Here is a 22,921-nt window from a genome sequence, read left to right on the forward strand (position 1 = left end):
CTGTTCTAAAGTGACTCCCTTTTATTCTAAGGCTGTGCCCCCGCATCCTAGTCTCCCCTGCTAATGGAAACAACTTCCCTACGTCCATCCTATCCAAGCCATTCATTATCTTGTAAGTTTCTATTAGATCTCCCCTCAACCTCCTACACTCCAATGAATATAATCCCACGATCCTCAGACGTTCATCGTATGTTAGGCCTACCATTCCTGGGATCATCCGTGTGAATCTCCGCTGGACCCGCTCCAGTGCCAGTATGTCCTTCCTGAGGTGTGGGGCCCAAAATTGCTCACAGTATTCTAAATGGGGCCTAACTAGTGCTTTATAAAGCCTCAGAAGTACATCCCTGCTTTTATATTCCAAGCCTCTTGAGATAAATGACAACATTACATTTGCTTTCTTAATTACGGACTCAACCTGCAAGTTTACCTTTAGAGAATCCTGGACTAGGACTCCCAAGTCCCTTTGCACTTTAGCATTATGAATTTTGTCACCGTTTAGAAAATAGTCCATGCCTCTATTCTTTTTTCCAAAGTGCAAGACCTCGCACTTGCCCACGTTGAATTTCATCAGCCACTTCTTGGACCATTCTCCTAAACTGTCTAAATCTTTCTGCAGCCTCCCCACCTCCTCAATACTACCTGCCCCTCCACCTATCTTTGTATCATTGGCAAACTTGGCCAGAATGCCCCCAGTCCCGTCATCTAGATCGTTAATATATAAAGAGAACAGCTGTGGCCCCAACACTGAACCCTGCGGGACACCACTTGTCACCAGTTGCCATTCCAAAAAAGAACCTTTTATCCCAACTCTCTGCCTTCTGTCTGACAGCCAATCGTCAATCCATGTTAGTACCTTGCCTCGAATACCATGGGCCCTTATTTTACTCAGCAGTCTCCCGTGAGGCACCTTGTCAAAGGCCTTTTGGAAGTCAAGATAGATAACATACATTGGCTCTCCTTGGTCTAACCTATTTGTTATCTCTTCAAAGAACTCTAACAGGTTTGTCAGGCACGACCTCCCCTTACCTGAGAAAGGATGTTCTGGCTCTGGAGGGGGTGCAGAGGAGATTCACCAGATTGATTCTGGAGTTGAGAGGATTAGTTTATGAGCAGAGACTAAGTAGGCTGGGGCTATACTCATTGGAATTTAGAAGAATGAGGGGAATCTCATAAAAACATATAAAATTATGAAGGGAATAGGTAGGATAGAAGCAGGCAGGTTGCTTCCACAGGCGGGTGAAACTAGAACTAGGAGGCATAGCCTTAAAATAAGGGGGAGCAGATTTAGGACTGAGTTGAGCAGGAACGTTTTCAGCTAAAATTTCATGAATCTGTGGAATCCCCTCCTAGTGAAGCAGTTGAGGCGACCTCGTTGAATGTTTTTAAGGCAAATATAGATAGATTTTTGAACAGTAAAGGAATAAAAGGTTATGGTGAGCGGGTGGGAAAGTGGAGCTGAGTCCACAAGAAGATCAGCCATGATCTCATTGAATGGTGGAGCAGGGTCGAGGGGCCAAATGGCCTACTCCTGCTCCTAGTTCTTATGTTCTCTTATTTGCGCTACTCAACTTTGACCCACTTGCCAGATTTAGAAAGTCTGGATTGGTCTGCTGGAGAATTATGTTGATGCACAAATTGCAGATCAGAGGCACCACACAAAGGAATGTGACACTGAGTGATACACCCAATGCAAGATGAGAGAGAGAGGCCGAGCCAGCAACAAACACTGAGACAGACGGAAGTAAATTAGAATAAAAAACATCAGGCACTGTACAGCGCACTCAGAGAGAGAGAGAAAAACACAGAGAGAGATGAGACGAGGGAGAACTAAAACACTCAGCAATGAGTGGAGAGTCAGCAATTCAGTGCAATTAACAAAACACACAATTACCTGGTGACCGGTTGTGGTCTTCAGTGAACAGGGTGGATGTCTAAATGAAATGTTTCAGTCCTGGGTCTGTGGTTTTATATTGCAAAAACAGATCACTTTCAGTTTCAATCTGATTTTACATTTCCAAGAAAGCACACGCTTGGTAATAATCTACTGTTGAAAATAACTCTGCATGGGCAGTAAATACTGACCTAGCCAGCGACACCCATGTCACACAAATTATTTTTAAAAATTAAGTTATACAAAAATGATATGGCAAGAAAAGCGGGTCAAAGGGTAGGAATTATGCAGCGAATAACTCACCTCTGACCCCCCCAAAGCCTGTTCACTATCTGCAAGGCACAAGGCAGGAGTGGAACAGAATATTCTCCACTTGCCTGGATAAGTGAAGCTCCAACACTCAAGAAGCTCGACCCCATCCAGGACAAAGCAGCCCCCTGGATTCTGGAACTCCCTCCACAAACATTCAGTGTGTGATTTAATGAGAAAAGTGTCTAAGTGTGGTAACGAGGGGGAACCTCCGGGTATTTTCCGACAGCTAACCCGGCGAGGCAGACAACGGTATCTAACGTTAATTAGGGCGGTAATGATGCCCCACGGGCTTCACGCTGCAAATGACGTCCCGCTGGCTGATTCGCTGGCACTGGGCCCGGCAGCTCCCCACTATAATAATCACTTATTGTCACAAGTAGGCTTCAGTGAAGTTACTGTGAAAAGGCCTTAGTCGCCACATTCCGGTGCCTGTTCGGGGAGGCTTGAACAGGAATTGAACCAGCGCTGCTGGTCTTGTTCTGCATTACAAGCCAGCTGTCTTAGCCCACTGTGCTAAACCAGCCCCACTAACGAGGCGGAGAAGCACATCAACTGATCCCGCTGAGCAAACCCCAGGCAGCACGCAGCCATGCTACAGCACATACCAGCTCCATGATTCGGGATGCTGACCTGGCCAGAATGATGGACACGGTGGAGTCCACGTGGGATATCCTGTTCCCTGAGGGGCTTGGAGGGTCAGCCACAGGGCAGCCAGTGCCGCCTGCAAGGCAGTGGCAGGGGCCGTCAGCTCGGGGAGTGTGACCAGGAGGACCTCCACCCAGTGCTGCAAGAAGCCCAACACCCTCCACCTGGTTGTATGGGTGCGTTGGCACGGCCCCCTGGCACCGGTCCTGTCTGCCATCCCCAGACGCACCCGCCAATTACCTGGAACCGCCCCCCCCCCGCCCCCTCATCCCAGCACAACACCACGCCTGTTCCCCAGCACACCCTGGCATCCACCAGCATGTCCAGCAGTGTTGTCCACGCCTGTCACCCGCCATGAAGAGTTACGCTCACAATGCCCCCTCTATGTCCCACAGGAGAAGGGAGCCCATAACAGAAGAGGGCCCAGACAGACAGCGGGTGTTGACCTCAGTTTCCTCACCCTGTACAAGGCACGGACCCTGGAGGTTGTGGGGATGGCCAAGCACAGATCTATCACCAAGATTCCCGTACCAGCCTCCCCGAACAGGCACCGTTGGGTGGGGGTGGGTGGGTGGGCCGTGTGGGGGGGTGGGCCGCGTGGGGGGGGTGGGTGGGTGGGCCGCATGGGGGGTGGGGTGGGTGGGTGGGCCACGTGGGGGGGTTGGGTGGGTGGGCCACGTGAGGGGGTGTGGGTGGGTGGGCCGCGTGGGGGGGTGTGGGTGGGCCGCGGGGGGGGGGGGTCGGTGGGTGGGTGGGCCGCGTGGGGGGGTGGGTGGGTGGGCCGCGTGGGGGGGGTGGGTGGGTGGGCCGCGTGGGGGGGGTGGGTGGGTGGGCCGCGTGGGGGTGGGTGGGTGGGTGGTTGGGCCGCGTGGGGGGGGGTGGGTGGGCCGCGTGGGGGGGGGGTGGGCCGCGTGGGGGGGGTGGGGCTGCGTGGGGGGGCGGGCAGTTTGGGGGGCGGGCAGTTTGGGGGGCGGGCAGTTTGGGGGGCGGGCAGTATGGGGGGCGGGCAGTATGGGGGGTGGGCAGTATGGGGGTTGGGCAGTATGGGGGGCGGGCAGTATGGGGGGCGGGCAGTATGGGGGTTGGGCAGTATGGGGGGTGGGCAGTATGGGGGGTGGGAAGTATGGGGGGTGGGCAGCGTGGGCTTGGGCGTGAGCGGAGTGGGGTTAGTTGTGAGCGGAGTGGGGTTGGGTGTGAGCTGTGGAATTGGTTGTGAGCGGAGTGGGGTTGGGTGTGAGCGGAGTGGGGTTGGGTGTGAGCGGAGTGGAGTTGGGTGTGAGCTGAGTGGGGTTGGGTGTGAGCTGAGTGGGGTTGGGTGTGAGCGCAGTGGGGTTGGGTGTGAGCGGAGTGGGGTTGGGTGTGAGCTGAGTGGAGTTGGGTGTGAGCTGAGTGGGGTTGGGTGTGAGCGCAGTGGGGTTGGGTGTGAGCGGAGTGGGGTTGGGTGTGAGCTGAGTGGAGTTGGGTGTGAGCTGAGTGGGGTTGGGGTGAGCGCAGTGGGGTTGGGTGTGAGCGAAGTGGGGTTGGGTGTGAGCGGAATGGGGTTGGGTGTGAGCTGAGTGGGGTTGGGTGTGAGCTGAGTGGGGTTGGGTGTGAGCTGAGTGGGGTTGGGTGTGAGCGCAGTGGGGTTGGGTGTGAGCGCAGTGGGGTTGGGTGTGAGCTGAGTGGGGTTGGGTGTGAGCTGAGTGGGGTTGGGTGTGAGCTGAGTGGGGTTGGGTGTGAGCGGAGTGGGGCTGGGTGTTAGTGGAGTGGGGTTGGGTGTGAGCGGAGTGGGGTTGGGTGTGAGGTGAGTGGGGTTGGGTGTGAGGTGAGTGGGGTTGGGTGTGAGGTGAGTGGGGTTGGGTGTGAGGTGAGTGGGGTTGGGTGTGAGCTGAGTGGGGTTGGGTGTGAGGTGAGTGGGGTTGGGTGTGAGCTGAGTGGGGTTGGGTGTGAGGTGAGTGGGGTTGGGTGTGAGGTGAGTGGGGTTGGGTGTGAGGTGAGTGGGGTTGGGTGTGAGCCGAGTGGGGTTGGGTGTGGGCTGAGTGGGGTTGGGTGTGAGCAGAGTGGGGTTGGGTGTGAGCAGAGTGGGGTTGGGTGTGAGCTGAGTGGGGTTGGGTGTGAGCTGAGTGGGGTTGGGTGTGAGCTGAGTGGGGTTGCGTGTGAGCGGAGTGGGGTTGGGTGTGAGGTGAGTGGGGTTGGGTGTGAGGTGAGTGGGGTTGGGTGTGAGCGGAGTGGGGCTGGGTGTTAGTGGAGTGGGGTTGGGTGTGAGCGGAGTGGAGTTGGGTGTGAGCTGAGTGGGGTTGGGTGTGAGCTGAGTGGGGTTGGGTGTGAGCTGAGTGGGGTTGGGTGTGAGGTGAGTGGGGTTGGGTGTGAGGTGAGTGGGGTTGGGTGTGAGCTCAGTGGGGTTGGCAGGATCGGTTTAAGTGCTGCTCTCCCTTGCCAGCGGGGGGGCTGGTGAGCGGAGTGAAGTTGCCGAATGAATCAGCCGGTGGGACCATGATTTGTGGCGAGAAGCCCGTGGGGTAACGTTAAGTGGACCAATTAATGTTTCATAACAGTGACGGCTGGCCGGGCGGAGAGCCAGGAAGGTCACGGCAGCTCCTGCTCACTACCACACTGAGAAAGTTTTAGGTTAAATTTTTCCCAATATACCTGTGAAACACCCACCCAATTCAACTGAGTTATCTGTAAAACACACCCACTGAATTTAACTAATACATTTCTCAACCACTGGTTCAGCTTGAATTACATGATTTATCAGAATGAATTGAGTAGAGGGTGAAAATGAAACTTATTTTTTATAGTAAGTTAAACAGCATCATAGAAAAGGATCATTTCGAATTTGTGGACAACTCAGTCCACTGAAAAAGATAACTGGTCAATCAGATCATTGTGTTTTTTCTTATTTACACTGACTTGCCTACTCTCCACTTCCTGAGGTCACTTTGTATTTTTTAGATCTCCCTCTGTCTCTCCCTTCATTCCTCCCTCTTTTTAATCTCCCTGGGCGCGATTCTCCGCACTCACGACGGTGCGGAGAATAGCGTGGCTCGTAAAATTTTACGGCTACTCTGTTCCGACGCCCTCCTGCTATTCTCCCCCCCCCCCCCACGCCCGACTCCCGATACGAATCGCTGCCGCCGTTTTTTTACGGCCAGCAGCGATTCTCAGCTGATCGATGGGCCGAGTTCCCAGCCCTTTACGGCTGTTTTCACGAACGGCAAACACACCTGGTCTGGCCGTTCGTAAAAACGGCCGTAAACTCTCGATTTTTAAAACCATGGCACCGATTGGCACGGCAGTACCACGGCCGTGCCAAGGGTGCCATGGGCCCGCGATCGGTGGGCACCGATCGCGGGCAGCGGGCCCGATGCCCGCGCACTCTTTGTCCCTCCGCCGCCCCGCTGTATCACTTCGCGGGGCGGCTGAGGGGCATCCCGGCCCGCGCATGCGCGGGTTTCGCGCAAATGCGCGATGATGTCATCTGCGCATGCGCGGGTTGGAGTCTTCCAATCCGCGCATGCGCGGCTGACGTCATATGACGCGTCAGCCGGTGCTAACTCTGGCAAGCGGGCTTAACGAAATTCGTTAAGCCCGCGATGCCGGAGTTTACGGCGTCGGCATGCTAGCCCCGACCGGGGACCAGAATCGGTTCCCGGTCGGGAAGGGGGGGGGGGGGGGGGGGGCTGGCGTCAAACCCGCCCGGATTTGACGCCAGCCTTACGATTTCTCCCCATATGGGAGAATCGCGCCCCCTGTGTTTGTTTCCCTTTTCTGTATTGGGGCACAATTCTCCCCAAAAGGTTAGATGTTTTTTCAGTGACTTCCCCATCGCTGTTCAAAGTCGCTCAGTCAGTTTTTGGGCCCTGGACAGTTTCTCACCGGTTTAGCCCACACTGAGAACTTTTCTGAGCACTGGGAAGCTGAACTCAGATCGCGTCCCCATTTTGAAAGGATGCCCAATCTATAAGTGGGGGTGTGGATTCCCCCCCCCATGAGCAAAGTCAGCCCCAAAACACATGGACACTACCCCACATCCCCCAAGTGAGGACAAACTGCTATGGGGTCTCTTGGGGTCTCTGGGGGGGTCACCACCCCCCCTCCCCCAAGCCCCCTTACAGCAGCCCCTCCCCTCTAGGACTCCCACTCATCATCCTCCCAGAGGCCCCTACTTACCTGCCCTGCACTCCCCCCGCCCATCCTCATTTCATGGGCCCAACCTCATTTCCCCCCTTTCCCCCTGGTCCTTGGTCATGCCACCTTGGCACTCGGGCACCCTTGCACTAGCACCCAGGCAGTGCTCCTGTCAGCTTGGCATGCCATCCGGGCACCTTGGCAGTGTCAGGACGGCAGCTGGGCAGTGCCAAGGGGCCCACATTCCAGGGGGAGGACCAGGGAGCCACCCTGCACTTATCCTGGCCACCCTGGGGTCTCCAGTGGTCCCAGAGACCCCCGGGTGCTGATCCATCTGGTCCACGTTTGTGTGGACCAGAACTGATCACTGCCCGGCTGCAGCCTCCCTGGGAAGGCTGAGGAATCGAGGGAGGATGGTTTCCATGAGTGTCATTCAGGCCGGACTTCCGACTCTGGCATCTCGCAGGACTTTGAAGAAACCCGGGAGACTCGGAAACCCGGGAGGCTCACTGCAGGTTTTTCCTGGCATTCTCCAGTCACGCTGCACTCAAGCGAGAGCACAATGCGGCTGTAGAATCGCGCCCTTGCATTTGCAGTCTTTGTGCTTTTGACACTTGCTCTCTGGACGTGGTTTTATGGCCAAGCTGCAAAATTCAGTGCACCGCAACCTGGCCAATAGAAGCCGGGAGGCCCCATTCCATCCCTGATTCGCACGATCTTCCTCACTGCTGGCCCGCCAGCAATTGACTGCCTTTCTCACCGTACTCATTCATAACTGACCTCCCCCTCCCATGCTCTCCTCAACTGCCAAGCAGCTCACCCCATGGACAGGAGATCAAACTCTGCCTGCAACCCCTTCCTCCTCACCAAAAGTCCTGGCTCCGGATCCTCCACCTTCAATATCTCCTCCATCAGCAGCTACCACTCCTCCCACACCTTCCTATCCACATTCGCCTTGAATTAAATGACCTCACCCTTCACTACCGCCTTCAATGCCTCCCAAACCTGACGAGGAGACCTCCCCATTTCGGTTAAACTCCACATACTCCTCAATCACCTTCGCCATCTTAATGCAGAGATTCAGGTCTGCCAACAAACACACATCTAGTCTCCACGCCGGCCTCTGGGCCGGACCCTTCTCCAAGACCACATCCACCCATGGTCCGATGAATACTCTGCCTTCTTCATCCCAGCTAGCAGTGCCTTCCCCAGCACAAGTACACCTTATGCACCAGTGATAAGAACAAATTCTCACTATCCTGCTGATGCAAAAACTTCCACGTGTCCACCCCTCACAGCTCCTTCATGTGCCCGGCCAACACCTTTACCCCTCCCTGAAGGGACCAGCAAGGGGTCCACCTTCGGGTCCAACACCATATTCCAATCTCCCCCAATATCAACTGGTGAGCATCCAGGTCTGGTATGGCCGCCAACATCTTCCTCACAAACTAATAATAATTAATAATAATAATGATCTTTATTGTCACAAGTAGGCTTACATTATCACTGCAATGAAATTACTGTGAAAAGCCCTAGTTGCCACACTCCAGTGCCTGTTCACCTAACAGCATTTCTTTCGGGGCTTGTGGGAGGAAACCCGAGCATCCGGAGGAAACCCACACAGACACAGGGAGAACGTGCAAACTCCCCACAGATAGTGACTCAAGCCAGCATTGAACCTGGGACCGTGCTGCTGTGAAGCAATAGTGCTAACCACTGTGGCACCGTGCACAAAATACCTACAGTGCAGATGAGGCCATTTGGCCCATCGAGTCTGCACTGACACTCTGAAAGAGTACCTGGGGATCAGGCCCCACACTATCTCGATAACCCTGTAACCCGATCTAATATTTTCGACACTAATGGGCACGGCCAACCACCCTAACCTGCACATCTTTGGAATGTGGGAGGAAACTGGAGCACCCGGAGGAAACCCACGCAGACACGGGAGAAAGTGCAAACTCCACACAGACGAGAATTGAACCCGGGTCCCTGTGCTGAGGGGCAGCATTGCTAACGACTGTGCCACCGTACGGCTCGTGGGTACAATTTAACGTGAAAAAAAAACAAGGGGTTTGGGCGCATTTGACGGTGTTTTTCTCGGCGCCTGCAGCTACCCCACCATCAAATGGAACTGTTTTTTTACTAACCTCGGCAAGGCCCCAACGTCTTAAATGACTAGTTAGGGAGCCCTTGAGCCCACCCCACAAGGGCAGGGCACACCGTGGCCCTATCCCCGGCATGGGTAACCTGCCACCCAGCACATTGGGACTGCCAGCCTGGCACCCCGCCAGGGTGTCTGGGTGGCAATGACAAGGTGCCAGGGTGATGCCCTTCCCAGAGCCCGACCACACAGGGACCTCCAATGACCATGGTGATTCCATCCAGTGCCATTACGTCGGGTCCATATTTGTGTGGACCAGTGCTAAACGGTGCCATGGCTTCATCACCGGTGTTTGATGCTGGGCCTTGGGAGACTCCAGCACAGACATAGTTCAGTGAGGCCAACTCATCACTTAAACATGTAAATCTGGATTCAGCCCAGTGAGGGCAAGATCCAGGTCACAACGTTTCGGGAGATCTTGTTAGATCTCACGATGTGTCAGGAGGGCCGCAAATCTTGCAAGAGGCCCCGTGGCATCCTTTTAAAGCTTCAAAAACTTTTTAAAAGTTTACTTTAAAACTCTGGTCTGGCCTGGGTAGGTTTATTATCAAAGCTGGTTTGTAACCTAGCTAGAATTTGCCTGTTCTTTGAAAAGGCGAATAGCCTTGTTGGTGAGTTTCGCTAATGAAATACCTAGCCCAAGCATGGTAATCCCAATGCTGGAGCTTGTATGAGTGCCCGTTTCAGAACAAGATAGTTCCTCACCCCATTCCATGTGGTCCAGTGAAGCTCTCCCCCACCGCTCTGTTAGGTTTTGTATGGGCGCTTCCAATTTCGCAAATCAAATTTTGAAACTCCTTCAGCAACTAAATAAACCCAGAACGTGCCCAACTCTTCGTATGTCAGTGTTTTTCAAACTCCCCCCCCCAAGACCCACTTTTGCCAACAGGCCAACCTTCTGGACCCACGCCGGCCGGCCTTTGAAATCCATGTCCCGTTCGTTTCCCCAGTTTTCCCTGAGTCTAGGCCCATAATTGGGACATTAAAGCTTCCTTTCCCCAGAGAAAGAAAATCATCTAGTTTTCCTGCTCTTAATCACTATCTAGTAGCCCCTGGTGAGTTGAACTTATGTCAACATTGAGCAAGGACAGGATAATTGACCCCAACGGACCCCAGAATGCAAAGGACCTGAATTTAAAACAGGCAATACTGAAAATAGTCAGCAAATCAGGCATCACTTGATGGCTGTGATGGAAACCGATTGATCTGAAAAGTTTTGCCATTACTTTTTTATCACTGAACTTGGAAATGCTGCTCAAAGCTAAAATGAAGGGTAAGAGAAAGTAAAGGCATATCCTTATTCAGTCATCAAAGAACAAAGAAAAGTACAGCACAGGAACAGGCTCTTCGGCCCTCCAAGCCTGCGCCGACCATGCTGCCCGTCTAAACTAACAAGAACAAAGAAAAGTACAGCACAGGAACAATCCTGTCTCCGCTTTCTCAGCGACATGGTGTCTTCTATTTTCCAAGTGTTGAAACCGCTGAGAGTTTATGTTAGCTGGCTGAGTTGTGTGGAAGAGACCTGGCTGTGCTCGTGCATGAGTCGCAAAAAGTTGGTTTACAGGTGCAATAGGTGATTAAGAAAGCGAATGTAATTTTGTCCTTCATTGCTAGAGGGATGGAGTTTAAGACTAGGGAGGTTATGCTGCAATTGTAAACGGTGTTAGTGAGGCCACACCTGGAGTATTGTGTTCAGTTTTGGTCTCCTTACCTGAGAAAGGACGTACTGGCGCTGAATGGTGTGCAGAGGAGATTCACTAGGTTAATCCCAGAGCTGAAGGGGTTTGAGCAGGACGGTAGCATTGTGGATAGCACAATTGCTTCACAGCTCCAGGGTCCCAGGTTAGATTCCAGCTTGGGTCACTGTCTGTGTGGAGTCTGCACATCCTCCCCGTGTGTGCGTGGGTTTCCTCCGGGTGCTCCAGTTTCCTCCCACTGTGGTATTGTGTGAAGCAAATAATGGCATGATGGGAAAAGTAGTCAAGTCTTCTTAGTACAATTGAATTTAAATGGATTTTCACATAACCTAAGGCACAGATTCAAAATACACAGATATACACAGCCGAGGTCGACTTGACCGAAGAACCGAGTGACTCTAAAATTCTAAGATAGGGTGTTTTCATCATGAGCCTAAATGTAGTCTCAATACATAACAAGCTGAACAACTGTCTCTTCCTATATGTAAACAAGTTTGTCCAGTTCTTAAAACAAAGACAAGATGATATGAGACTCCAGTCCCCTAAAGGTCAGCAAGGTGACGCCATTGTAACGATTATTACTTATGTTTTACTTTCGATCAAATTCCTGACCAAGTTGTATTCATGTTATCTTGATCCTATAATGTATAAGAATCGCCTTCTTTTCTGTAATATCGCAGACTTGGGACGGACTCAGCAGTTTGTACTGACTGCTTTCCGACTCCAAGTATCAGCCATTTACTGCTAGCAGTCAGTTCTAATTCGGAAATAAAGTTCAGTTTTGCTTACCTAATGAATCATGCTTGTATTTCTCTATCACAGTCAAGACGCGGGGAAAATATAAAATACAACACCACAGTCCAAAGATGTGCAGGTTAGGTGGATTGGCCACGATAAATTGACCTTAGTGTCCAAAATTGCCCTTAGTGTTGGGTGGGGTTACTGGGTTATGGGGATACGGTGGAGGTGTTGACCTTGGGTAGGGTGCTCTTTCCAAAAGCTGGTGCAGACTTGATGGGCCGAATGGCCTCCTTCTGCACTGCAAATTCAATGATATCTATGATGATTACGAGGAGGGATTGTGTCGACTGGAATTGTACTCGTTGGAATTTAGACGGATGCGGGGGGGGGGCAAAATCTTATAGAAACATATAAAAGTATGAAGGGAATAGATAGGATAGATGCAGGCAGGTTGTTTCCACTGGCGGGTGAAAGCAGAACTCGGGGGCATAGCCTCAAAATAAGGGGAAGTAGATTTAGGACTGAGTTTAGGAGGAACTTCTTCACCCAAAAGGTTGTGAATCTATGGAATTCCTTACTCAGTGAAGCAGTTCAGGCTCCTTCATTAAATGTTTTTAAAATGAGGATAGGCTTTTGAAGAATAAAGGGATCAAGGGTTATGGTGTTCGGGCCAGAAAGTGGAGCCGAGTCCACAAAAGATCAGCTATGATCTCACTGAATGGTGGAGCAGGCTCGAGGGGCCAGATGGCCTACTCCTGCTCCTAGTTCTTATGAATACATCTGCCCTCAGAGACACATCAAAACAGCACAAGTGGGCAGGCATCAAATTAAAATAGGAGAGATGGGTATGACAGTTTTTGTGGTCAGTGGAGGGATTGAAAACAAATATGTGCAGAGTCACAAAACAGTCTGATTTCCATTTGCAGATCTTTCTAAAGAGTTCCAATGCTCAATTGTATTCATGATGTGGAGATGCCGGTGTTGGACTGGGGTGAGCGCAGTAAGAAGTCTTCCAACACCAGGTTAAAGTCCAACAGGTTTGTTTCAAACACGAGGTTTCGGAGCACTGCTCCTTCCTCAGGTGAAAGGTTGATTCACCTGAGGAAGGAGCAGTGCTCCGAAAGCTCGTGTTTGAAACAAACCTGTTGGACTTTAACCTGGTGTTGGAAGACCTCTTACAATTGTATTCAGCAGTTCGAACAGAATTTGGGATAGGACCATATAAATCTGCCTCGGAGCCAATGAGCAGTTTCACCTCGATCGGGTGTGGCGGGTATGACTCCAATCAGCGGAGAGTTTTCCCCCTGATTCCCATTGACTCCAGTTTAGCTGGGGCTCCTTGATGCCGCATTCAGTCTAATGCTGACCTTCCCTCTGTCATTCAGCTCTGTCCATGTTTGAACCAAGGTTGCAATCAGCATAACTCATGACAGAATAGTAAACTTGTCAGACTTTAACTTCAGCTCTGAGAGCCTCCCTTTATAACGGCAGGAGGAGCTGTACTCCATTGAAGGTAAATGTTTACCTGTTCTCGGGAAGAGGGAACGGCGCTCTCCCGAAGCCGCGCCTCGGCGCCAAATCGCATGCGCAGCTCCGCCCACACTCAGGCAGGCGTCAACCGCGCCTGCGCAGCTTCATCCCGGATCCCACCACACACACACGATCCGCCCTCACCGGGGCGGGGAGAGGCAACCACGGCTGCGCGGCCTGGCCTGGCCTGGCCTCGAGGGGAGGAGGCTGCGCCTGCGCGGCCTGGCCTGGCCGCGAGGGGAAGTGGTTGCGCCTGCGCGGCTTCGCCTGGCCTCGAGGGGAAGCGGTTGGGTGTGAGTGGCCTGGTCGCGAGGGCAGGCGGTTGCGCCTGCGCGGCCTATGCGCGCCAACGTGTCGCCGCGGCTTCAGCTCCGTCCCACATGCCCACCCCTTAACCCGGGCTTTCCATCGCATTCCCGGCACGACTGTGAAGAAAGCCCCAAACTGTCATAGACCAATTTCCGTGTGTGCTTCTCTCATCCCGATCACAGACTACAGGGTAGGGTTTATGGTCTGGCCGATGACAATTGCCACCAACCAAATCCCAAAGTAAAACTTGGCCGACTGATCACACTTCTTGTTTTTCTTGTATTTTGACCACGAGAAGGGAATTCAGGCCGGGTAGCTGATTTAAAAATGATTTCTGTAAACTATATACTTCAACTTTTCTCTCCCTCCCCCCCCCCCCCCCCCCCCCCCCAACAACACCCCAGGAAATCTCACATGGCCACTCCCAACACAGCTCACATCTCCTCAAGTATTTTATTTGTCACCTTTTTGATTCAAGGGGGAGTAGTGTAGTAGTATTGTCATTGGACTAGTAATCCAGAGACCCAGGGTAATACTCTGGAGACCCAGGTTTAAATCCCACCATGGCAGATGGTGAAATGTGAATTCAATAACAATCTGGAATTGGTAAGAAGTCTAACAACACCAGGTTCAAGTCCAACAGGTTCATTTGGAATCCGGGTGAGTGTTTCACTCACCTGGTGAAGGAGCTACTCTCCGAAAGCTCGTGATTCCAAATGAACCTGTTGGACTTTAACCTGGTGTTGTACTGTGCCCACCCCAGTCCCAACAGCAGCATTGCCACAATCTGGAATTAAAAGTCTAATGATGACCATGACGCCATTCTCGACTGTTGTAAAAACCCATCTGTTGCACTAATAATAATAATCGCTTATTGTCACAAGTTGGCTTCAATGAAGTTTCAAAGTTACTGTGAAAAGCCCCGAATCGTCACTAATGTCCTTTGGGGAAGGAAATCTGCCGTCCTTACCTGGTCTGGCCTACATGTAGCAGCAATGTGGTTCACTCTTCCCTCAGGGATGGGTAATACATGCCAGCGATGCCCACATCCCATAAACAAATACAAAAAAAAATTGGGTCCTCTTTTGGGTCAAATAAAATTCAATGACATTAGAGGGCAGCACGGTGGCACAGTGGGTTAGCCCTGCTGCCTCATGGCGCCAAGGTCCCAGGTTCGATCCCGGCTCTGGGTCACTGTCCGTGTGGAGTTTGCACATTCTCCCCGTGTTTGCGTGGGTTTCGCCCCCACAACCCAAAGATGTGAAGGGTAGGTAGATTGGCCGTGCTAAATTGCCCCTTAATTGGAAAAAATGAATTGGGTACTCTAAATTTATATTAAAAAATAATGACATTACATTGCCTCATTACCTTTGCAGACTGTAAACCCTTTTCACTTCCCTTTAACTGGAAACAATCCCTCCTTTTCTACTCATGCACATTGCTATTCGCTGATATTTACTAAGAGAAAATTGAACTAGGTCATATTTGCTTCAACTGCAAGTTTTTCATACCAACACTTCCTCTGATGTCTTAATCCTGACAGGCAAACAGTCTTCAATTTAATGCAATTTTTTTTTAAATTTAAAAATTAAGGTAAAAATAAAAAATGGGTCAAATCCTTGGATTCCAATGTGAAGCAAATGGGCTTTAAACTAGGCTATGCTTTTTCCAACACGAATAACTATATATTTTTAATATTTGTTAACTTTCAGCATTTCCGATCAATCAGTTGAATATTATCCAAGAGCTGGATGCACAAAATGTCTAAATCTCCAAACACAGGTAAAGGATATTTACTTTTTCGTAGAGAAATGCAAACATGTTGATTGTGCTCGCAAACTATATCAACTTTGTTACAAAGTGACTTATCAATATTTTTGTGGCATTTGATTATACTGTCAGGATAGTCAATAACAGAGGAGTCAGTGTCAAGTTTTGTCTGTAAATGAAGAGTCAGTGTCAGTATATCTTCTCCAATGAGCTGAGTTAACCAAATATAAAAGCATTCTTTGTTTAATAGAGCTCAGTCACCATGTCAGTAAGCCAGCAAAAGTACAGAAGTGGTCAAAGTCCGCAACAACAGACCATGTATTCAATTCAGATTAAATACCCCCAAAGCACACCCAACTCATTCCGATCAAATACCCCCAAAACACACCTAACGGTAGCATAGTGGGGGCAGCACAGTAGCATAGCGGTTATCACGGTCGCTTCACAACTCCAGGATCCCAGGTTCCATTCCCGGCTTGGGTCACTGTCTGTGCGGAGTCTGCATGTTCTCCCCGTGTCTGCGTGGGTTTCCTCCGGGTGCTCCGGTTTCCTCCCACGATCCAAAGGTGCGTGGGTTGGGAGCATTGGCCATGCTAAATTGCCCTTAACGTTCAAAAATGTTACGGTGGGTTACGGGGATGGCCTGGAGGTGTGGGCCTGAGTAGGATGCTCTTTCCAAGAGCCGGTACAGACTCAATGGGCCGAATGGCCTCCTCCACTGTAAATTGTATGCTTCTATGAACTCATTCAGATCAAATACCAATGTTCTATGTTCTAATACCCCTCAAAACACACCCAACTCAATCAGATCAAATACCCCTTGAAGATATTGAGTTCTTTCTGCCCTCAGTCTGGTTCTCAGTCAAACCCTGAGTCAGATTGTAGGTATTGATTATCATTTATTTCAAACAGCTTGCAAGCCCCACTCACTCTGATAAAAAGGCAGGAGACTACATGTCTCTTGAAATTTCCAGAACGAGTGAGGACAAAGGGACAAAGCATCTCATTTCATATACATTGATGTAGCATCAAGTTTCACATACACACGACCAAATAAGGTAATGGTAACGAATGCAAAGCTCCCATAGGCTTTCCCCACATTCCTTAAAATGGCCTGAAGCCCTTTTTCCCAGTAACCCCTACAACAAAGAAATGGTCCTAGTGGCTGCCCATCCCCTCTTCATGCTTTGGGAAATCCCAGTTACAGGCAATTAGACTTAGCCATTTTCTCCAGCCTAAGCTAGAGATGTTTAAAAGTCCGCTAACCTAAATTATTCTACTGGAGTAAGATTTACTCCTAACTTGGCATAACTACCCATCATACCTTTCTGTTCATTTCCTCACCCTCAAAACACACCCAACTCATTCAGATCAAATACCCCCCAAAACACACCCAACTCATTCAGATCAAATACCCCCAAAACACACCCAACTCATTCAGATCAAATACCCCCCAAAACACACCCAACTCATTCCGATCAAATACCCCCCAAAACACACCCAACTCATTCCGATCAAATACCCCCCAAAACACACCCAACTCATTCCGATCAAATACCCCCCAAAACACACCCAACTCATTCCGATCAAATACCCCCCAAAACACACCCAACTCATTCAGATCAAATACCACCCAAAACACACCCAACTCATTCAGATCAAATACACAAAACACACCCAACTCATTCAGATCAAATACACAAAACACACCCAACTCATTCAGATCAAATACCCCCCAAAACACACCCAACTCATTCCGATCAAATACCCCAAAACACACCCAACTCATTCAGATCAAATAACCCCCAAAACACACCCAACTCATTCAGATCAAATACCCCCAAAACACACCCAACTCATTCAGATCAAATACCCCAAAACACACCCAACTCATTCAGATCAAATACCCCCCAAAACACACCCAACTCATTCAGATCAAATACCCCCCAAAACACATCCAACACATTCAGATCAAATACCCCAAAACACACCCAACTCATTCAGATCAAATACCCCCCAAAACACACCCAACTCATTCAGATCAAATACACAAAACACACCCAACTCATTCAGATCAAATACCCCCCAAAACACACCCAACTCATTCAGATCAAATACCCCCCAAAACACACCCAACTCATTCAGATCAAATACACAAAACACACCCAACTCATTCAGATCAAATACCCCCCAAAACACACCCAACTCATTCAGATCAAATACCCCAAAACACACCCAACTCATTCAGATCAAATACCCCCCAAAACACACCCAACTCATTCAGATCAAATACCCCCCAAACGCACCCAACTCATTCAGATCAAATAACCCCCAAAACACACCCAACTCATTCAGATCAAATAACCCCCAAAACACACCCAACTCATTCAGATCAAATAACCCCCAAAACACACCCAACTCATTCAGATCAAATACCCCAAAACACACCCAACTCATTCAGATCAAATAACCCCCAAAACACACCCAACTCATTCAGATCAAATAACCCCCAAAACACACCCAACTCATTCAGATCAAATACCCCCAAAACACACCCAACTCATTCAGATCAAATGAATATTCTATGTTGTTTCATTAACAGAGAAAGTACCCGATGCCGAAGATTTAAGGTACGCTCAGATGAGTATAATGCAGTTTGATAATTAATTTCTCTTTTGATGTTTTACCCATTCTTCTGGTTGAACATTCTCCTAGCCACCCTGGCATCTGCCATTGCCTCACTTCCCCAGCCCCCACACACTGCTCACAGGATGGCCAGGCAGGATCTCAAGATAATCTCTGGTCGAGAAATGTGGTCAGAAAGTGCCCGTCTTGTGGCTCGAACAGAGCCTCCAATATGGTGGGCAGGAAGTCCATGCTTATGAGATGGTAGTGCATCATCCCACTTATTATTAAGAGACAAAGTATTTGTCTGAAGTGTCCACGCCTGATCCAACAACAACTACGCACAGGACAACAAGGTCCACATTCTACCTAACACATGGCCTTTTACCTGAACATGTAGCCAGATTATTTTATAAAGTAAACTATGCTTGTTGTTAACAGAATCTCCAGAATTATTACAATTTTGTAGTGCCGTTAGCCTTCTGCGATATCAGAGTTATTAACGTCTGCTTGGGGGTAACTATGCTGCTGTATAGATTCATCCTCCATGCTGATAGCTTGATGCAGATTAGTTGGCATAAATCTTACTTTCTTTTATCTTGGGGAACTTTTACATCTAAATGCGATTCTCAAAACTGCTGGTATTTGGAATGACACTAACCTCTCTCTGAGAGATGATACCTACTGTCTCTCCATTATCTTCCCAACTAGCTACCTCCTCAAAATCTCTAATAAATTTGTTGAACAAACCACGTTGACTTTGCCTCGCAATATGATGACTTTCTAAGTCTATTGTTAAGACGTCCATAATAATAGATTCCAACATTTTCTTGACCATTGATATGAGGCTAATTGACCTGTGGTTTTCTGTTTTCTCTCTCCCTGATTTCTTAAATACCAGTGTCACATTGCTAGCACCCAATTAGTTGGGATCATTTTAGAATCCAGGGAATTTTGGAAAGTCCAAAACAGAGTAGTCATTATTATCGCAGATATCTCTTTTAAAACTCAACGGTATAGGCTATTAAAAATAAAAACAGAAAATGCTGGAAATGCCCAGCAAGTCGGGAGTATCTGTGAAGAGAAGCAGAGTTAACAGCTGAAACTTTGCAGCAAGATCTTCCCGCTCCACCTGGCGGCAGTGGGTGTGGGGCAAAGTCCTGTCGATATTGACAGTTCCGGAAGGTCCCGTCCCTCCGGTTAATGGTGCGGGGGAGGGGGCCAGAAACCACCCCTCTCCACCCTCCCAACGTTTGATCAGAACTGAAGAAAGAGCAAAATGGAATGTATTCTGAATGGATGGAGGAGGCAGGGAGAACAAACTGAAAGGTCCATAATAAGGTGGATGGCAGGAGAGCTGAATCAGGAATCTCGAGTCCAGACATTTCCCGGCAGACCTCTCTCAGTAGAAAGTGTCTTGTCAGACCTAATTTTCACTCCAGAGAGGCGGAGAAGGGATAGTGCCCTGTCTGCCATCCCCAGAGAGGCAGGGAAGGGATAGTGCCCTGTCTGCCATCCCCAGAGAGGCGGGGAAGGGATAGTGCCCTGTCTGCCATCCCCAGAGAGGCGGGGAAGGGATAGTGCCCTGTCTGCCATCCCCAGAGAGGCGGGGAAGGGATAGTGCCCTGTCTGCCATCCCCAGAGAGGCGGGGAAGGGATAGTGCCCTGTCTGCCATCCCCAGAGAGGCGGGGAAGGGATAGTGCCCTGTCTGCCATCCCCAGAGAGGCGGGGAAGGGATAGTGCCCTGTCTGCCATCCCCAGAGAGGCGGGAAAGGGATAGTGCCCTGTCTGCCATCCCCAGAGAGGCGGGGAAGGGATAGTGCCCTGTCTGCCATCCCCAGAGAGGTGGGGAAGGGATAGTGCCCTGTCTGCCATCCCCAGAGAGGCGGGGAAGGGATAGTGCCCTGTCTGCCATCCCCAGAGAGGCGGGGAAGGGATAGTGCCCTGTCTGCCATCCCCAGAGAGGCGGGGAAGGGATAGTGCCCTGTCTGCCATCCCCAGAGAGGCGGGGAAGGGATAGTGCCCTGTCTGCCATCCCCAGAGAGGCGGGGAAGGGATAGTGCCCTGTCTGCCATCCCCAGAGAGGCGGGGAAGGGATAGTGCCCTGTCTGCCATCCCCAGAGAGGCGGGGAAGGGATAGTGCCCTGTCTGCCATCCCCAGAGAGGCGGGGAAGGGATAGTGCCCTGTCTGCCATCCCCAGAGAGGCGGGGAAGGGATAGTGCCCTGTCTGCCATCCCCAGAGAGGCGGGGAAGGGATAGTGCCCTGTCTGCCATCCCCAGAGAGGCGGGGAAGGGATAGTGCCCTGTCTGCCATCCCCAGAGAGGCGGGGAAGGGATAGTGCCCTGTCTGCCATTCCCAGAGAGGTGGGGAAGGGATAGTGCCCTGTCTGCCATCCCCAGAGAGGCGGGGAAGGGATAGTGCCCTGTCTGCCATCCCCAGAGAGGCGGGGAAGGGATAGTGCCCTGTCTGCCATCCCCAGAGAGGCGGGGAAGGGATAGTGCCCTGTCTGCCATCCCCAGAGAGGCGGGGAAGGGATAGTGCCCTGTCTGCCATCCCCAGAGAGGCGGGGAAGGGATAGTGCCCTGTCTGCCATCCCCAGAGAGGCGGGGAAGGGATAGTGCCCTGTCTGCCATCCCCAGAAGAAGTCCAGTCACTGGAATGGTCATATTCCGAGGTACGCTGATTAAAAGGTCCACCTCAGTTCTCTGGAACTTTGTTCCAGTTGATGGCTTATATTTTAAGCCAACTAGTCCTTACACCCAGTGAAGCTTAACGTAAACTGGAGGAACGTCTCAACTTCCGGTTAGGCACGCTACAGCCTTCCAGCCTGAATATCAAATTCAACAACTTCAGATGATTAGCTCTACCCCACCTCGACCCATTTGTTTTCATCCCATTTCATTTTAACTGTCTTTTACCATTTCTTTCTTTCTGAATATATATTTAATTTCCCTCCCCCAATCTTATCCACCTTTCCTTCACCTTTTTCCTCTTTCCTACGCCCTTCCCCTCCCCCCACATCTGCAGTTCATCCTCTGATGTTAGTTTCTCTGCTGTTTGACCTGTCACATTTTTTATTCTCTCTGGGGACTGCCATTAACACTCTTTCCCCTTGGTTTCTATGGCCATTCGCACCCAGTTTCCCTGGGTTTCTGTGGCTATGACTCATCTTTCATTCTCACTCCACAATATAAATATTTCCCACTTTCTCTGTGTCATAATATACACATAAGTATATGATGGTGCAGAGACGCACACTGACTGACACACTGCAAGACCAATCAACACACACAACACAGCAGCCAATCACCAGTTAGGGCACTGTCACTATAAAGCCAGAGGGCACTAGTTTTCCCGCTCATTCGGGATGCAGCCTCTGAGACAGACAGAGCCCACAGTCAGTAGCACAAACATCTACTATGTGCTAGCAGTATAGGCTGGTCAGGTTAGGCATAGGTCTCCAGTCAATCTAACATAGTGTCGACCCACAGTGCAAGTATGTTTAACAGCTCATAGTTAAATAAAATAGAGTTATACTTCTACAAGTGTTGGTAGCCTGTCTATGTTACTGCTAGGTTATACGCAGTCTTCACAGATCCAGAGTACCCAACACATCACTCTGCCTGTTAGCTTTGATGTGGAGATGCTGGCGTTGGACTGGGGTGAGCACAGTACAAAGTCTTGCGAGACTTCGTACTGTTAGCTTTGACAAAGAGTCATCTGGACTCGCAACGTTAGCTCTTTCCCCTCCCTATAGATGCTGCCAGAGCTGCTGAGATTTTCCAGCATATTCTCTTTTGTAGCCTTTACACCCCATCAATCTCTCCCCATGTCATCCTCATGCCAATCTGAAAAACACCCATTCACCACGATTCACTGATTTCTGTCCTTAAGCCAATTTAAGGCAGGCAACCACAAAGATAGCAGCTTGTCACTGAATGCAGCTCAAGAAACGTGATGGGGCGGAAATCGGTTTTGACTCAGAAATCGTGGCCGGCGCCAGTTTCACACCAAATCGCAATTGTCCAGTGCCCCATCAGCGCTGTCGATGTTTTCCAATCGGCAAGTACAGTAAACGCCATTGGTGTATCATTTGCAGGCCTGACCCAGTGTTCTCCCCTCCACCGGAGGGAATTCCCGACAGCGCCGTTCACTTGTGCTTTCAAAATTCGTGACAGGCGCCGTGGCTGCTGAGGGAAAGAGAGGAGGTACGCAAAGTGTCCAACATTGCCATAGTTTGCTGACAGTTGTGCTGCTGGCCGGGGGGGGGGGGGGGGGGGGGGGGGGGGCTTCGTCCAGGGCTGGGGGAGAAGCGGGAGGTGGCCAGGAGGTGGGTATGGGATTGGGGTGAACTGGCACGGAACACTAATGCCGCAGCTGGCAAAGCCGGATTCGGGATTGACACTAAGGAGGCTGACAAGCTGCAGCCGCATACAAACACTGCACTCCCCACACACACCATTCCAGACAACAAGATGGCAACAAGTAGAGCGACCTCAATGTTCAAGAACGCTGGGCTTGAGAGGCTGCTGAATGGCGTGGAGAAGAGGGAGGCGACCCTGGACCCCGACCCGGGAAAGAGGCTGCCAGCCACTGCCATTCGCCGTGACTGGGCGCAGCAGAGGCGGTCAGCACTGCAAACAATACCATTGCGACCGGCCAGCATTGTCAGAAGAAACTACCTGACCTCCTCAGGGGGGGCCAGGGTGGGTAGCCAGCGCAGTGCCCCTGGCACTAACCCCGCCCACCACACACCCATAACCCGACTCTCCCCCCCCACCCCCCATCCCCAACCCGGAGGGTGGCTGAACTCCAACCCTGCATCACATGTCGACACCAAACCAGCCACCATGGCCGGGGTGCCCTGGCCACTGAAGCCACCAGCTACCCACCCCCTGGGCTATATGAGTCGGACAGTCGGACACTGTACGTCTTCTGTTCCCCCACCCAGGAGAAGGCTGCCCATAAATCCTGGGAGCGGGAAAAGACTGGACATGGTCGATAGGCCCGAGCAAAAGGGTAGTCGCCAGGGTGGAGATTGGCGTTGGGCCAGAAATTGAGACCCAGCTGAGTTGTGGTTCCCCGTGATGTGTGTGTCAAACACCCCCTCAACACCACTCTCAC

At 50.8% G+C, this 22,921-nt stretch overlaps 2 protein-coding genes across 8 annotated transcripts in view; one reads left to right on the forward strand and one right to left on the reverse strand.

Moving 5' to 3' along the window:
- The window catches only part of LOC119963800 (interferon-induced very large GTPase 1-like), a 72,340-nt gene extending 59,100 nt beyond the window's left edge, over positions 1-13,240 (reverse strand). The window contains exon 1 of the mRNA XM_038793098.1: positions 13,086-13,240. The gene's annotated coding sequence lies outside the window, so the exon portion shown is untranslated. The remainder of the gene's footprint in view (positions 1-13,085) is intronic.
- A 107-nt stretch (positions 13,241-13,347) lies between these two features.
- The window catches only part of LOC119963801 (apolipoprotein L2-like), a 66,533-nt gene continuing 56,959 nt past the window's right edge, over positions 13,348-22,921 (forward strand). For 2 of the 7 annotated variants that reach the window (XR_005460176.1, XR_005460175.1), the window contains exons 1-2: positions 13,356-13,589; positions 15,112-15,181. Coding sequence is in view for 2 of the 7 variants with exons in the window: in XM_038793099.1 (XP_038649027.1) it covers positions 15,151-15,181; positions 17,772-17,799 (59 nt within the window). In the remaining 5 variants the exon portion in view is untranslated. Of the gene's footprint in view, positions 13,590-13,970; positions 14,006-15,111; positions 15,182-17,771; positions 17,800-17,884; positions 18,544-22,921 lie in introns of those variants that run through there. The other 5 variants (XR_005460173.1, XR_005460174.1, XM_038793099.1 and 2 more) reach the window with 5 other exon arrangements.

Source organism: Scyliorhinus canicula, chromosome 3, assembly GCF_902713615.1.
Source record: "Scyliorhinus canicula chromosome 3, sScyCan1.1, whole genome shotgun sequence".
In the NCBI taxonomy this organism is placed as follows: Eukaryota; Metazoa; Chordata; class Chondrichthyes; order Carcharhiniformes; family Scyliorhinidae; genus Scyliorhinus; species Scyliorhinus canicula.